We start from the raw sequence: 16,025 nt of genomic DNA, 5'->3' as shown, positions 1-16,025 counted from the left end.
CGAGAGGGAAACAGACAGAAGTAAAAGCAAAAGTACAGTACAATAGTACATACAGCGGAAGAGATAAGACTGTCTTCCGTTCCCACACTCTTCCCAGCAAAGAGAGACAGACAGTCAGTCAGACAGACAGATTCTTTTCATCATGCTATCAGCAGGTTTCCCCTAACATACAGGTGAGAATAGTCGAAGGACCAATATGCAATTAAACAACAACAACTCCCACCCCAGCAATTTTCATCATGACCTTTGAGACAAAGGCCACTTTGGAGAAATTCTCTTTACTCAGCATGTCAGGCACATGTTTCAAGGCTTCCTCTATAATGGGGACATAGAGACTAATTGTGTCAGTCAGCGAGTGACTTGTTACAAGTGTTTGTATATATTAAATGAGACGGACACCATTGCTTGGCAGTCTCTATTCCCCTCTGGGTAGATTCAGTTTATTTTATCATTCTACAGTGCAATTTAACACTCTGCCTATTTCCAGATGATTTTAGAGCCATGACCTTGTAAACTAAAGCAGACAGGACAGGTGATGTCCCCACGACATACATAACAGAGGGGCCAGCTCCAATGGCACAATATCAGGGATCTATTAGTCTTTTATGTACACCACCAAAAGAATAACGGAAGAGAAAGAGAGCACATGCACACTGTAAAGATTGTTCCAATACAAAATGGTTAAAGGAGGATGAAACAGGAATAGTATTTTAAAAATAATAATTTATTTCTAATAATTAGGGAGTCAAGAAGGGGAGAAGGCATTTATCTCAGATTCTTCGATGAAAAGCAGGACCAGAAAATTTGCATTCTGAGAAAGACATTGAAAAAAAATGACCACTTGTTACCCATCCTGATTATCAAAACCCTTTCAAAACCGCCTGCCTCTGCAGCTCTATGAGTAAAACTAATCTCTTACGCATAAAGAGTAGAGGATTAGATAGCAATGCTGTGAGAAGATAGCAGACCCTTTCATAAGCCAGTGCTGTATTTTAATTCCAATGCCCTTACACTCATAAAAAGCTCACCATCCCAGGTTAAATGTGTTTCCCTGATACTTTTGAATGATAAACTGACTAAAGCCAAAAAGTTTTACAGAAAAGGCAATTATTAAGGTCAGTGGTGATAAATGGCTCTTCTACTAAGCAACCAATATTCTGCTTTGACAGTCGGCAGTGGAGAATCTGAACCATACCTGGAGAATAAAGTAAAAGTCAAAATGCCGCAGTCATTTTATCTTGTTTACAAAGGAACCATCACAAATGAGATGCTGCTTGGCTTTGTATGTACACATGCAAAACCAAAAACTCTCAACTTAAGTACAGTTCACATTGTTATTTCTCAGGCCCCAAGAGCTCTGATGAATTCCATTCCCACCCCCCAATTCACTCTCCACTCATTAATCTCACAGTAAAATCTCAATAAAGATAATGCAAAACAAACAAAACAGCATATGGTGATTGATGTAGTGTAATTACAATGCACGAGCTGGGCTTTAATCCTGCTGGTAGTTTAATAAGACCAAAAAAATGAAGAGACACAAAACTGTTTGTTTCCCCCAGGTGCATTTTAAAGAGGAAAAACTACCATATACCACAAGAAATACTGCCTACTTATGTAGACAATAATTCAAAATAATCCATCTGCATTATATCTGCTCTGCAAATCCTAGTCAGTCAAGATGAAACTCACTGAAGAATCAATTCCAACTTCTTTCTCAGTATTCATTATGATCACATTATGCTTCTAAAAACCCTGTGGCAGCATTTACCCATTATGCTCAAACCAGGGCTTAGCAATACATGGCCACGCCACCATAAGCCTGTGTGAAGTACTACACTTGGACACTTCCTGTCCCACCTTTTTCTCCAAGGAGCTCACAGTTGCACACGTTTCCGCCCCTCCGCATTTTAATCCTACCAACCCAGCGAGGTGGGTTGGGTAGGTTAGGCTGAGAGGCAGTGGCTGGCCCAAGCTCACGCAGTGACCTTCATGCCCAAGTGGAGATTTGAACCCTGGTCTCCCACGTCGTGGTCTGACACTAACCACTATACCACACTGACACTGTTTGATGAGCATTCCAGGAATTCTGCCCACTAGATCTTGCTTAAAATGCTGTTTAAATTTTATGTATTTCTAAGTAACTTTGGAATATTTTCTTGGTAAAAGGCAACAAATAAATGTCACAACGGCCAAGTTCTAGTTCAGGGTGGGGAGCTTTTCACCCTCCAGATGTTTCTGGTCTACACCTCCCATCAGACTCAGCAGGCAAGTTCCCCACCCATGTTCTATTCCTTACTTTTAAGAATCCTATCATTTTAAGATCAGTGGGCAACTCCTTTTTCTAAAAGGGCAAATAGAAATTTTAATCCTCTTCGTCAACTGCCACTTCTATTGGCATAATGGTGGTAAGAGAGAAACAACAGCAGAAATTCATTCTGCCCCAAAAGGGCCACTCTGTGGCACAGGAAGGTGTGTAAATTCATGCGCTCTCTCTCTCTCTCTCTCTCTCTCTCTGTGTGTGTGTGTGTGTGTGTGTGTGTGTGCTTCCTATCTATCCAGTTCTTGGTACATGAATGCCTAGCAGGCCAATTTACTTGCTGACAGGGACAGTAGTTATATATCACACTAGCTCTCAAAAAACAGTTATCAATCATGGGGGGAATGCGTAAGTCCTAATGGGAAAATCACTGGGAACTAAAAACTTCTTTCCATTTTGAAAAAAACAGCAATGTCAAAATTCATTCTTACACAGTAAATAGGATTTTAGTTTCATTCCACTACCATCCCATGCCCCCCAAAACATTAGCTGCTACAACATAAAAATAATGAATCCCTACACACCAAGTAATAAGATAATAAACTCTTTCTTTCGCACACATGCTCTTTTAATTTTATTTTTATGTCTGTTTTGGTACATTTGGCTTTGAGTATATTATCCCCACATGAAAAGCAGACATTAGACTATCAAGTCCAAAAGATTTTATATATATATATATATATATATATATATATATATATGCTTTCGTAGATTTTCACGGGTACAGGAATGCAGGTTTTGGTGTCCTCGGGTGTCTTCCCGTGTAAAAGTTGGGGTGTTTAGGCGACGTTTCGACGAGGTCTCACTCGTCATCTTCAGGCTGGTGCTTTCGGCTTCTTGTTACTGGAACAGAGCAGGATCTCAGTGTTTGAGTTCCTATAAATACTGTTGAGGAGGTGTGGTGTATAGCCTCCAATGTTCTGGGCAGAGAGGAAGTTCCCAGGCTAGTGTGCCTTTTCTTCTTTTGTTCCTTAATTGCTTGAGGGATATCTTGAGTGATTTCTTGAGTGATATCCTGAGTACCACTTAGGTGGGTCATTAGGTGTGGATTAGTTGCTAAAGCCTTTGTGTCTTGACCTCTTGAACTTTGTGAAGAGTTTTTCTGAGAAGGTGGATGTACTGCACTTAGTTGTGCTCTGGCTTGGCTTCGTGTATAGGGGCGAGCTGTGGTTTTGTGGCCTGTGCCGGGATTGCAGGGGGGTGCAGCATCCGGAGGTGCCACCATGGTTTGGCTACTGGATGGTGTCTGTAATTTATCTGTGGAGAGGGTCTGGGTTTGGGTCTGGTGTGGTTGATTGGTGATGGCGTTATGTGTGCCTCTGGATCTGGTGTCAGTTTTTGTGGGGAGGGCTAATTTCCAGATGTCTGGCAAGCGGGATGTGTCGTCACGCTTGTTCATGTTGTGAGGGTGTTTCTCTATCTCGATGGCTTCCATGATTATTCTCTTGTGGTGATGTTCCATGTTAGAGAGCAATTTGGAATCTGCAAAATTAATTTCGTGTCCTGTTTCTTTCATGTGTTGGAAAAGAGAGGAAGTTTTTTCTTCTTTTTTGACGGCATTCTTGTGTTCTGCGATACGTGCATTTATTCGTCTGTTTGTTTGTCCAATGTACGTGGCTGGGCAGACTTTGCAGGGTATTTCATAGACCCCTTGGTTTTCCAACTGGATTTTATCCTTGGGGTTTCTGAGGATATTGGCTATTTTTTGGTTGGCGCAAAAGGCTGTTTTGATATTGTGTTTATGGAGGATTTTGCTAATTTTATCTGTAGTGCCCTTGATATAAGGAAGGAGGGCCATGCCATTGTTTTCTTCTGTGTCTTGGTTTTTGGGGGGTGTTTCTTTTTGGATTAGCTTCGTAACCCTGTTTTGCTGGTATCCATTGGCAATTAACACATTTGAGAGATTTTGTAACTCAGTTGTCAAGTGGTCTTTGTCAGCCAGGCGTTTGGTTCTGGAGATGAGAGTCTTGGCTACGGAGTTTATTTGTGCAGGGTGGTGGTGTGATTGTGCATGTAAGTAGCGGTTGGTGTGTGTTTTTTTGCGGTAGATAGTGTGTCCTAGGGAGCCATCAGGTTTTTTGTAGATTAGGACGTCAAGGAAGGGAAGTTGGTTGTTGGCTTCTATTTCCATAGTGAATTGTATTTTGGGGTGTAGGCTGTTGAGATGTGTGAGGAAGCTGTCCAGTTTTTCCTTCCCGTGTGGCCAAATTACAAAGGTGTCGTCAACATATCTGAGCCAAAGTTTGGGTTTGTGTTCTGACTTGTCTAAAGCATTGGTTTCAAAGTGTTCCATGTACAGGTTTGCGATGACCGGTGAGAGGGGTGATCCCATAGGTGCTCCTTCTATCTGTTTGTATCTTTGTCCATTGTGGATGAAGTACGTGTTGGTTAGGCAGTGGTTGGTCAGGTCCAAGATGTATTCGGGGGGATTGTATTTGTTTTGAATGGCTGTCAAGGCTTCATTAATGGGCACTTGTGTGAAGAGAGATACAACATCGAAGCTCACAAGTAGGTCATTGGGATGTAGGTTTTGCTTCTTTATTGTTTCTATGAACTGGAAGGAGTTTGGAACGTGTGAAGAGATGGATTCTGCATAGGGCTGAAGTTGCTTGGCGAGAAATTTAGCGAGATTTTGTAGAGGTGAGCCTATGGAGCTGACTATTGGTCTGAGTGGTGTTCCTTCTTTGTGTATCTTGGGGAGGCCGTAGAGTTTGGGGCATCTGGATGATTTTTCTCTGGGGATGATTCTTAGCTGGATTTCTTCGCTGATAGGAGAGGCTTTTATTTTGGATTTGGTGGTTTTTTCCAGATAGGTGGTGGGATCTGTTTTTATAGGTTGGTAGGTAGGGTCTTGGAGTAGATTTGATAGTTTTGCTTGGTAGTCTGATGTGTTCATCACAACAGTGGCATTACCTTTGTCTGCTGGGAGAATGATTATGTTGTTGTCTTTCCTCAGGTTGGTGAGTGCTTTCTGTTCTTCTTTGTGTAAATTGCTTCTGGGTGGTTTGCTGGAGCAGAGGATGTTGGTGACTTCAAGTCTGATTTTATTGGCTTCATCTGGGTTGATTTTGGTTAGGCTAGCTTCGACTCCGCATATGATGTTTTCCGTGGGGATGCGTCTCGGGGCGACTGCAAAGTTGAAACCTTTGGAGAGTACTTTGGTTTCAGTTGAGGTGAGGATCCTGTCTGATATGTTATGTACTGTTTGTTTCATGGGTTGTTGTGGAGGGTGGCTGGGCTTCTGGCGTTTCTCTAGTTTGTGGAGTTTGTTGGTGTGTGTGTCTGTCTTATGTGAGGTCTCCGTTTCAGCTCTCCAGACGGCTAGTTGTTTGCATTTGTCCCAGAGTGCAGGGTGGATTTTGTTACAGAGTTTGAGGTGAAGAGTGAGCAGATCTTTGTTGGTTTGGTTTAGTAGGTATCTTTTCTTGTGTAGTTCGTTTCTGATTAGGGATAGTTCAGTTCGTTTCAGGATCCTTTCGGTAGCTGGGGTTTTAGAGTGGAATTTAAGTTGGAAGCATGTGGGAATTAAGTTGTTGTCTCGGCAGTTGCGTAGGAACAAGAGATCACATAAGATGGTGGCTCTTCGGATTTCTAGTTTCTCGTAGGTTCTTGTCAGCTGGAAGGTTTCCTCCCCGTAGAGGTGAGAAATTTGCTTTCGTAGATTTTCACGGGTACAGGAATGCAGGTTTTGGTGTCCTCGGGTGTCTTCCCGTGTAAAAGTTGGGGTGTCTAGGCGACGTTTCGACGAGGTCTCACTCGTCATCTTCAGGCTGGTGCTTTCGGCTTCTTGTTACTGGAACAGAGCAGGATCTCAGTGTTTGAGGTAATGCCACTGTTGTGATGAACACATCAGACTACCAAGCAAAACTATCAAATCTACTCCAAGACCCTACCTACCAACCTATAAAAACAGATCCCACCACCTATCTGGAAAAAACCACCAAATCCAAAATAAAAGCCTCTCCTATCAGCGAAGAAATCCAGCTAAGAATCATCCCCAGAGAAAAATCATCCAGATGCCCCAAACTCTACGGCCTCCCCAAGATACACAAAGAAGGAACACCACTCAGACCAATAGTCAGCTCCATAGGCTCACCTCTACAAAATCTCGCTAAATTTCTCGCCAAGCAACTTCAGCCCTATGCAGAATCCATCTCTTCACACGTTCCAAACTCCTTCCAGTTCATAGAAACAATAAAGAAGCAAAACCTACATCCCAATGACCTACTTGTGAGCTTCGATGTTGTATCTCTCTTCACACAAGTGCCCATTAATGAAGCCTTGACAGCCATTCAAAACAAATACAATCCCCCCGAATACATCTTGGACCTGACCAACCACTGCCTAACCAACACGTACTTCATCCACAATGGACAAAGATACAAACAGATAGAAGGAGCACCTATGGGATCACCCCTCTCACCGGTCATCGCAAACCTGTACATGGAACACTTTGAAACCAATGCTTTAGACAAGTCAGAACACAAACCCAAACTTTGGCTCAGATATGTTGACGACACCTTTGTAATTTGGCCACACGGGAAGGAAAAACTGGACAGCTTCCTCACACATCTCAACAGCCTACACCCCAAAATACAATTCACTATGGAAATAGAAGCCAACAACCAACTTCCCTTCCTTGACGTCCTAATCCACAAAAAACCTGATGGCTCCCTAGGACACACTATCTACCGCAAAAAAACACACACCAACCGCTACTTACATGCACAATCACACCACCACCCTGCACAAATAAACTCCGTAGCCAAGACTCTCATCTCCAGAACCAAACGCCTGGCTGACAAAGACCACTTGACAACTGAGTTACAAAATCTCTCAAATGTGTTAATTGCCAATGGATACCAGCAAAACAGGGTTACGAAGCTAATCCAAAAAGAAACACCCCCCAAAAACCAAGACACAGAATAAAACAATGGCATGGCCCACCTTCCTTATATCAAGGGCACTACAGATAAAATTAGCAAAATCCTCCATAAACACAATATCAAAACAGCCTTTTGCGCCAACCAAAAAATAGCCAATATCCTCAGAAACCCCAAGGATAAAATCCAGTTGGAAAACCAAGGGGTCTATGAAATACCCTGCAAAGTCTGCCCAGCCACGTACATTGGACAAACAAACAGACGAATAAATGCACGTATCGCAGAACACAAGAATGCCGTCAAAAAAGAAGAAAAAACTTCCTCTCTTTTCCAACACATGAAAGAAACAGGACACGAAATTAATTTTGCAGATTCCAAATTGCTCTCTAACATGGAACATCACCACAAGAGAATAATCATGGAAGCCATCGAGATAGAGAAACACCCTCACAACATGAACAAGCGTGACGACACATCCCGCTTGCCAGACATCTGGAAATTAGCCCTCCCCACAAAAACTGACACCAGATCCAGAGGCACACATAACGCCATCACCAATCAACCACACCAGACCCAAACCCAGACCCTCTCCACAGATAAATTACAGACACCATCCAGTAGCCAAACCATGGTGGCACCTCCGGATGCTGCACCCCCCTGCAATCCCGGCACAGGCCACAAAACCACAGCTCGCCCCTATACACGAAGCCAAGCCAGAGCACAACTAAGTGCAGTACATCCATCTTCTCAGAAAAACTCTTCACAAAGTTCAAGAGGTCAAGACACAAAGGCTTTAGCAACTAATCCACACCTAATGACCCACCTAAGTGGTACTCAGGATATCACTCAAGAAATCACTCAAGATATCCCTCAAGCAATTAAGGAACAAAAGAAGAAAAGGCACACTAGCCTGGGAACTTCCTCTCTGCCCAGAACATTGGAGGCTATACACCACACCTCCTCAACAGTATTTATAGGAACTCAAACACTGAGATCCTGCTCTGTTCCAGTAACAAGAAGCCGAAAGCACCAGCCTGAAGATGACGAGTGAGACCTCGTCGAAACGTCGCCTAGACACCCCAACTTTTACACGGGAAGACACCCGAGGACACCAAAACCTGCATATATATATATATATATATATATATATATATATTCAATCTCCTTCACAGAAGTGTGTATATATACCTACTGTATATATATTTCATTTCCCAACATTTGCTAGCTGTGTTAATTGCTTTAAAAATTAAGCAATTATGACACATTTTCTAACTCCTTAAAAAGTACAGCTCCCCTTCTCATTTGACAAGGACTTAAAAACATTAAAGTCTGTCAACAGAGTAAATTAAAGTTAGGTTTGATTTACCCTTCATATTTCCAAACTTATTAAATTGCAGATTTAGAATTTAGTCTGAAAAGTTAATTTATGTGCAAACATCTTAATGTTTTGATTCCAGGAGTGTATCCAAAATAGGCAGTTGCCACAAAGACAACAGTATCTGTATCACCTTAAAGGCTAACTAGTATACAGCATGAGCTCTCAATGGCAAGAGGCTCTATGTCCATTGACATTTTAAAAGATTCAGCAGCTTTTCAGAATGGATTTGGGTTCTGGGTGATGTTTAGAATTAAAAACAAGAGTCATTTCTCCTTCTGTCAGCTCCATAACTATGACAAACTGCTGCATGGTGCAATCATATATTATGGCCTGGATCCAAAGAACTATGTGGCTATTTCTGCATTTTCAATGGAGCTTTGGATTTGCATTTCTTGATGGCCCCAAGACAGGACCCCTTGGAAATAGAGTCCTCTGATAACTGTAGTTCTGAGGAAGAGGTGGACACACTCCCTGGTCTGTCCCATGTGGGTGCATGGACACCAGAATATCCCCTAAACCCCAGTGAAAAACCTCTACTGCCTGACTATGGTGACTCACCCACAGACTCCTTAGGGGATCCCGAGAGCCCTGAGAAGGGAGCTATATATCTAGAAACCCCATTACTCTGAAGGACCCCACAGTGGCAGAAGTTACCAACCTGTTAGGAGGAAGCACCCAGGGAGTGGGGCTACCAATCTGAGACCACGTAGTCCTGCTATAAACCACAGTCACTTGGTTTAGGACAGTGTTTCCCAACCTTGGGCCTCCAGCTGTTTTTGGACTACAACTCCCATCATCCCTAGCTAGCAAGACCAGTGGTCAGGGATGATGGGAATTGTAGTTCACAAACAGCTGGAGGCCCAAGGTTGGGAAACACTGGTTTAGGACCTCGCTGACAAAACTTTGGCTTGCTTTGCAGAAGCACTATCCATGGTCCTGAATGATCTTGGTCTCCCTCCAAGATAACTGTGCCTCTGGAACCAGAACCTTCTGACCCCCACCCCTTGCTTTGGCCATCACCTCTCAATTCCTACTGCAGACTTTTTTGAAACTGACAGGCATTTAAAAAGTGATTTGTTATATGTAATGGTCTGCCGCTGAGAGGTCAAAGTCCCACAAAGCACACCCACACGCCTTTGGATGTCGCATTAAATGTCTGAACCTGTTTAACATTTGTTTGTTTTTTAAGTAGCCCATCAGGATCAGGACAAAAATGCAGAGAGAGAAGAGGTTAACCCTGCCCCCCTCACATTCCTGAAAAGCTCTCTCTATATACACACACTTGCTGTCATCATTCCCATTCCTTAAGTCAGTCTGTATCCCTAGATATATAATAAGGCTACTCTCTGATCTAATCCAGCAGACCTCTATCTAATATTCTGTTATGTGGTGTATCAAAGCTCAGCTGGGATGGAAGAGAAGTAAGTACACACTCAACAGTTAAAGAAGCAAAAATATTGGAGTTTACTAACTGGAGTCTGTAAAATGAGACTGCTTCGTGGAAGGTATGGCTCCTCACAGTACTGTGTGTCTAGGTAAATTTTAAGGGAGTGAAACTCTATGTTACATACTTTAAAATGCATATATTCAAATATATACATTTAAGGTGAGAACTAATTGCCTCCACATTTGCATTCACAATCAAGAGAAAGTAAAATGCAGGTGACAAGTAACTACTGTAGATAGTTGAGTATCAGGTGTTAGGCAGAAAGATGGCATATTTTCTACTTATGAAGCTCACCACATAAGATGCAAATAATGTGAAAGGCAAATAGTTTTTAAAGAACTAGCAAAAGAAGGGAGACACCGTTGGTCACACATAGCACAAAAACCCAGTGCTATTTTTCTAGAAAAAGAAGTGCCAGAACACATTATAAACCCCTCCCTTGTTCTCTTATAATGGTAATTGCGCCCACCTGACAGGTGCCGGAACTGAGTTCCTCTGAATTCCAGCTAAAGAAAAGTCCTGCAAAAACTTGACTACAAAATGGTCAAAGGCATGTCTTTCTGGAAGAAGACTTGAATGAATATATGAGGACTGCATGATCAGTTAACTAAAGATGCCCTCCAGATGTTTTGGACTACAACACCCATCATGTCCAAAACATCTGGAAAGCATCTACTTGCAGAAGGTTTAACTAAATAAATGGCATTCCAAAGCTAACAGTAATTGCCTGGCATCCAAAATGATAATACTAGCTAGTATCTGGAGAATAGCCTATTTATTTATTACCTGTGAGATTTATCATCCCCCCTTTGATCAAAATAGTGCATGGGTGACATCCATTGGATTACATGAGCAGTTCTCAAACTTCTCTCCTCTGCACACCACATGGAGCACTTTAAAGTTGCTGAGGAACTTCGCAGACTACTTTTTTTGTTCTACAAAGCATATCAGCAACTCATATTTTAATGCCCCTAGACTTGCCTTTCTATGTGGTGAAGCAAAATAATTTTTTTTAAAAAAATTCTTCAGTGTTGATATCAAAAACATTCACTCTAGATAAGAGCCTGGTTAGTCTGTTCAATAATCTGGTCCTAATTTAACCAATTAAATACAGACATCCTTGACTATTCAACAATCTTCCTGTGGATGATCTAAACAGAGCTCACAGACCACACTTTAAAACCTCTGAGTTATTGTATTTCAACCTCTTTACCCTATGAGGTAGGTTAGGCTGGGAGGGTAAGGCTTACATATGGTTGTGTAGCGAGCATTGTAAGTGAATGTCCCAAATGGGTATCAAAGTTTCTGGCTATTACAACATATCTGCATATTACTTGCGCAGGATTTCCACTGGTCTTTTCAGGTTAGATTATGCTAGCAACAGATGTTAACATACAGGGAACCATTTAACAGTATGTGTGCCACACAGTGTTTTTTTGCTAAAATAATAATGATGAGATGCTGGTACCCAATGCCGACTTCACATGCCCAAACCTACAGATAGCAGAATCAAATGCCCTGCTCCTCACCTCATAGACAGGGATTTAATCCTTCTTAGTTTGGGTGCACAAAGGGGTTCCCTGCAGGGAATTCCATTACTCTTCCAATGCAGAAAGCCTGTAGATAGCAGCCCGAACCATCAGGTGATGCACAGGGAGTTCAATCCTGCTTGCTATCTCCCCAACCCCCATGTGTGACAGGTGAGCAAGACCACCCACCTGTTGTTCACATGGCATCATTATGATATCAGATGATTGACAAGTGGGCTCATTCTGGCCACTCATCAAAAGTTGGCTCATGTGGTCGAAGCAGATAATAATCTCTACCACTAAACCAAAAAAGGTTCCCCATCCCTCTTAAAAAATGTGCCAGCACTTCATACCAAAGTGTACCATCAGAAATGTATATCCAGCTCTGTGAACCAGAAAAATATCCTATCAACAAGCCCATCTGCTGTCATTCCCACCAGCTGCTATTCCAACAACTGGTACTAGGTCCCTTCAGCCCTCATGCCAACTTTCTCAAATCAACTGCTCTGTAAAGAGGAGGTGGAAAGAAGCAAACCAAATATCACTTTATCTGACACTGATTCAACAAGTGTTCTTCCCTACTACAACAGGTTTAGAAGCAATGGGGGGGGGGTAAAAAATGAGTTCCAGAATGTTTGCCTTTTTGACCTTTTGTTTATTGTCTGAGATTTGGGGAACTGGAAGATGAATGGAACTCCAACAAAGAGTACATTATAAGAAAGCTGTAACTGGGGAGAAAAAGAACCAATGGGAAAGTTGAATTGGGGGAGAAAACAGAATAAGGACAAGAAAATAATAGAAAGTGGAGCAATTTATTATTTTAATGTGCCCTCCTTTGTCTCCTAAAGTCATCCAAATGGTGAATCAAATTGCGAATAATTTATTTTTATTGAACAAAACTGTATATACTACTTACTCAAACAAAGTTCTGTAAGCAGTTTATTGCTAGAAGGCAGGCTGAATGGAGAAGGTAGGACACCTAAGTATTATAAAAATTAATCTCCGGGTTGATAAAAGAGCATTTTCAGAGTGTTTGTAAAGTTTCAGACATTACTCAAAAAGTAATGCATAATGTGTTTAGCCTGGAGAATTGATTTCTATAACCAAGCTTTGAAAATGAAACATATCAAACTATTTTTTAAAATAAAATAAAATAAAGTACTCTCACAGACAGAATTAGGTCAGAATAAGGAGAGCAGAGGAACTAAAAAACAACCAAAGAAAGGCCTTTCAAGTCCTCTGTTTAAGAATAAAGGTATATAAGAAAACAAGCTTCCTGCTGCTTTCTTTAATTACTAGTATTATTGCTCATGTGGAGATATTGAATTCAGAGAATATGTGCAGGAGAGGAAAATATCACAAATTATGAATCAGACTGTCTGGAAGTACTTTGCCACTTTTGCTTGTGAAGCTCACAGTTCTATAAGGAAATATGGGGAAATGTTTGGTGCTACAACAACATGGCAGAACAGCAAGGGCTACACTGGATGCATAACAGAACTGGGAGGAACCTAAATTTGTTGCAAAAGCAATCATTTTAGTTTCAAATAATATGCCATAACAGCACACAATCAAATCCTGCAACCCTAATAATCTGGCTACTCACTGACTGAAAACAAAATCTTGGGCAAGATGGATTCACAGATTCTTAGAAGAAAAAACTGGATCAGTCCAGCATCATATTATCACAGTAATCAACCAGACGATTGCAGGAGTTCTTACTGTGAGAAAGATCTTCCTGATGTTTAGTTGGAATCTCCTTTCTTGTAACTTGAATACTTTGGTTTAGTTCCTAGCCTCCGGAGCAGGAGACAGCCCTTTAGATACTTGAAGATGGCTATCATATCTCCTCTCAGTCTCCTCTTTTCGAACCTAAATATTCCCTCAACCGTTCCTCATAAGGTTTGGTTTCCAGACTCTTGATCATCTTGGGCACCCTTCTCTTCACACGTTCCAGCTTGTCACTATTGTTCTTAAATTGTACACAGTACTCCAGGTGTGCTCTGACCAAGGCAGAATAAAGTGGAACTTTTACTTCCCTTGATCAGGAAACTGCTTCTATTGATGTAGCTTACAATAGCATTCATTTGTTTTGATGCTGCATCACACTTTTGACTCATGTTAAGCTTGTGGTCTACTAAGATCCCTAGATCCTTTTCACATGTACTAATGGCTAGCCAGGTGTCCATGTCCCCCCGCCCATCTTATATATCTGTTGCTGGTTCTTCCTGCCTAAGTGTAGAATTTTACATTTGTCCCTATTGAAATTCATGTTGCTAGTTTGGACCCAGTTCTCCAATTTGTTAAGGTCATACTGAATCCCAATTCTGTCTTCAGTGGAATTGGCCACCCCTCTCAGTTTGGTAAAGGTAAAGGACCCCTGATGGTTGTGGTGCTCATTTCACAGTTTTTCCAGGTCATATGGCCAGAGTGACTAAGCCGCTTCTGGTGAAACCAGAGCAGTGAATGGAAACGCTGTTTACCTTCCTGATAGGTACCTATTTATCTATTTGCACTTTGACATGCTTTCAAACTGCTAGGTTGCCAGGAGCTGGGACCGAACAAAGAGAGCTCACTCCGTCGCAGGGATTTGTACCTCCGACCTTCCGATCGGCAAGCCCAAGGCTCAGTGGTTTACATCACAGCGCCAGTTTGGTATCACCTGCAAATTTCATGAACATCCTCTAAATACCTTCATCCAAGCAGTTTATAAAGATGTTGAACAGCAATGGGCCTAGGACAGAACCCTGTGTCACCCCACTTGTCATTCCCCCCCCCCCCCCAGATGATTAGAAATAGCTAGTGAGCACTCTTTGGGTTTGGTCTGTCAACCAGCTACAAATCAGCCTAACAAATATTTCACCCAGTCCACATTTTACCAGCTTCATTCATTTTACCAGTCTCATTCAGTGTGAGAACTGGGGGAGAAGTGCTGTGGGGATTTTTAGCAGTGTACACCAAGAATGTGGCTTGTTCACATTAAACCCACAGTTTTGTTTTAAACTATGGTTTAATGAGATGAGTAAACTGGGTTAGACTATTTTGTTATTTCCTTCTAATGGAAGGGCCTGTGCATGTGCATAATTCAAGGATGTATGTAGGAAGTAAAAAAATAAATTATAATGTGTAAAAATGCCTGTCTGTAGTAATGTTATTTGTGCAACATCACAGCCAACTTGGTTGACAGAACATCATGAACAGCCAAGCCTGTGTGTATTTTATCTATAGTTCTTAAAGCCAATTTAAAATTTACACTACTTTAAAAGAAATTTTAAATTTGGCTTCCAATTGTTTTAGTTGTTTTTAATGCTTCTTGAAGTTTGGGTTTCCAAATAAAGCAATAACGCTGAGCCATTGAGTAGTGTCTTCTTCAAATGTTTGTGATGGGGGGAAATATAGTACCTTTCTTTCATGACTCCTTGGGCCACCAGTTGTATTTTGCTTGAGGAAGCCTGCTGTTGTGGACCATCTGGTGGGGTTTTTCCGTGAAGGCTCTTCTGCAGTAAAATTGTTCTCACTGACTGATGTTGAGAGACCAACTAACGCAGGATCACTACTGCGGCGTACATGAAGAGGCATATCTGAAGAGACAAAAAGGACCAAAAAAAATTATATGTAGCTGACGTCCTTAATCTTTCTGCATTAAGTGTGGAAATTATAAACACACTCACTGAGTATATCCAAAACCAGCATGATGATATGGACTCCAGTGAGTTATCTGCCACAATCAACCGACATAACAGAAGGACAACTTGTATTAAGCATCCATGATGGATGCCTATCCAGCTTTCTTTGAAGCAGCAACATGAAATTCTGTTTCTTTCCCATACCAATCATTATCAAGTCTCAATAGCTCTTCTAGTGAAGATACCATAAATATTTCCTTTCCTTGTAAGTAATGATTAATAGCATAATTTATCTGGAATACTGTGAAGATCCTGAGTAATCCTTTCTCTCCCTTCAAAACAAAACAAACACCACACAGTCCAGACTTCCATGCCATTTTGCTAGCACACAGAGGAGACCTGCTTCCTAGCAAAGGCTATCAATATAGGGGACGCGAAGATACTGTGTCCCTTCTCCCCCATGAATTTATTGCAACACTACCCAAACTGAACATATAAAACAAGCTGTAGATGCTAGAAATATTAAATTAAATTAAAGAAATATTAAATTAAATTAAATATTAAATTTCTTGTTTGTAGATGAAGGGTATCATCAAGAACATTTGCATACTAACAGACAGTGGCCTCTTTCATATGATCGCATAAGCAGCATTTAGGTGATTGAAAATGAATCGCAGTACAGCTCACATGTTCTCCCTCCTCTTTCAACAGGAAAGCATCTGTTTTCACTTCAAAGCAAATCACAGCTCCACACTGCATATGAACTTGGTGAACTGTGGTTTGTTCTGACCTAGAGATGGGTAACCTGTGCCCCTCAGAGGGATTGTTGGACTTCAACTCCC

General features: G+C 41.5%; 1 protein-coding gene across 6 annotated transcripts in view; it reads right to left on the bottom strand.

Moving 5' to 3' along the window:
• Positions 1–16,025, bottom strand: part of PARD3 (par-3 family cell polarity regulator) — a 547,141-nt gene that overhangs the window by 312,484 nt on the left and 218,632 nt on the right. For all 6 annotated transcript variants that reach the window (XM_077936774.1, XM_028749990.2, XM_028749991.2 and 3 more), the window contains exon 4: positions 14,960–15,138. In XM_077936774.1, coding sequence (XP_077792900.1) covers positions 14,960–15,138 — 179 coding nt within the window. The remainder of the gene's footprint in view (positions 1–14,959; positions 15,139–16,025) is intronic.

The sequence above is a fragment of the Podarcis muralis genome, chromosome 12 (assembly GCF_964188315.1).
Source record: "Podarcis muralis chromosome 12, rPodMur119.hap1.1, whole genome shotgun sequence".
NCBI lineage: Eukaryota > Metazoa > Chordata > Lepidosauria > Squamata > Lacertidae > Podarcis > Podarcis muralis.
The sequence above is the reverse complement of the archived record's forward strand: the minus strand, read 5'-3'. Positions and strand labels throughout refer to the sequence as shown.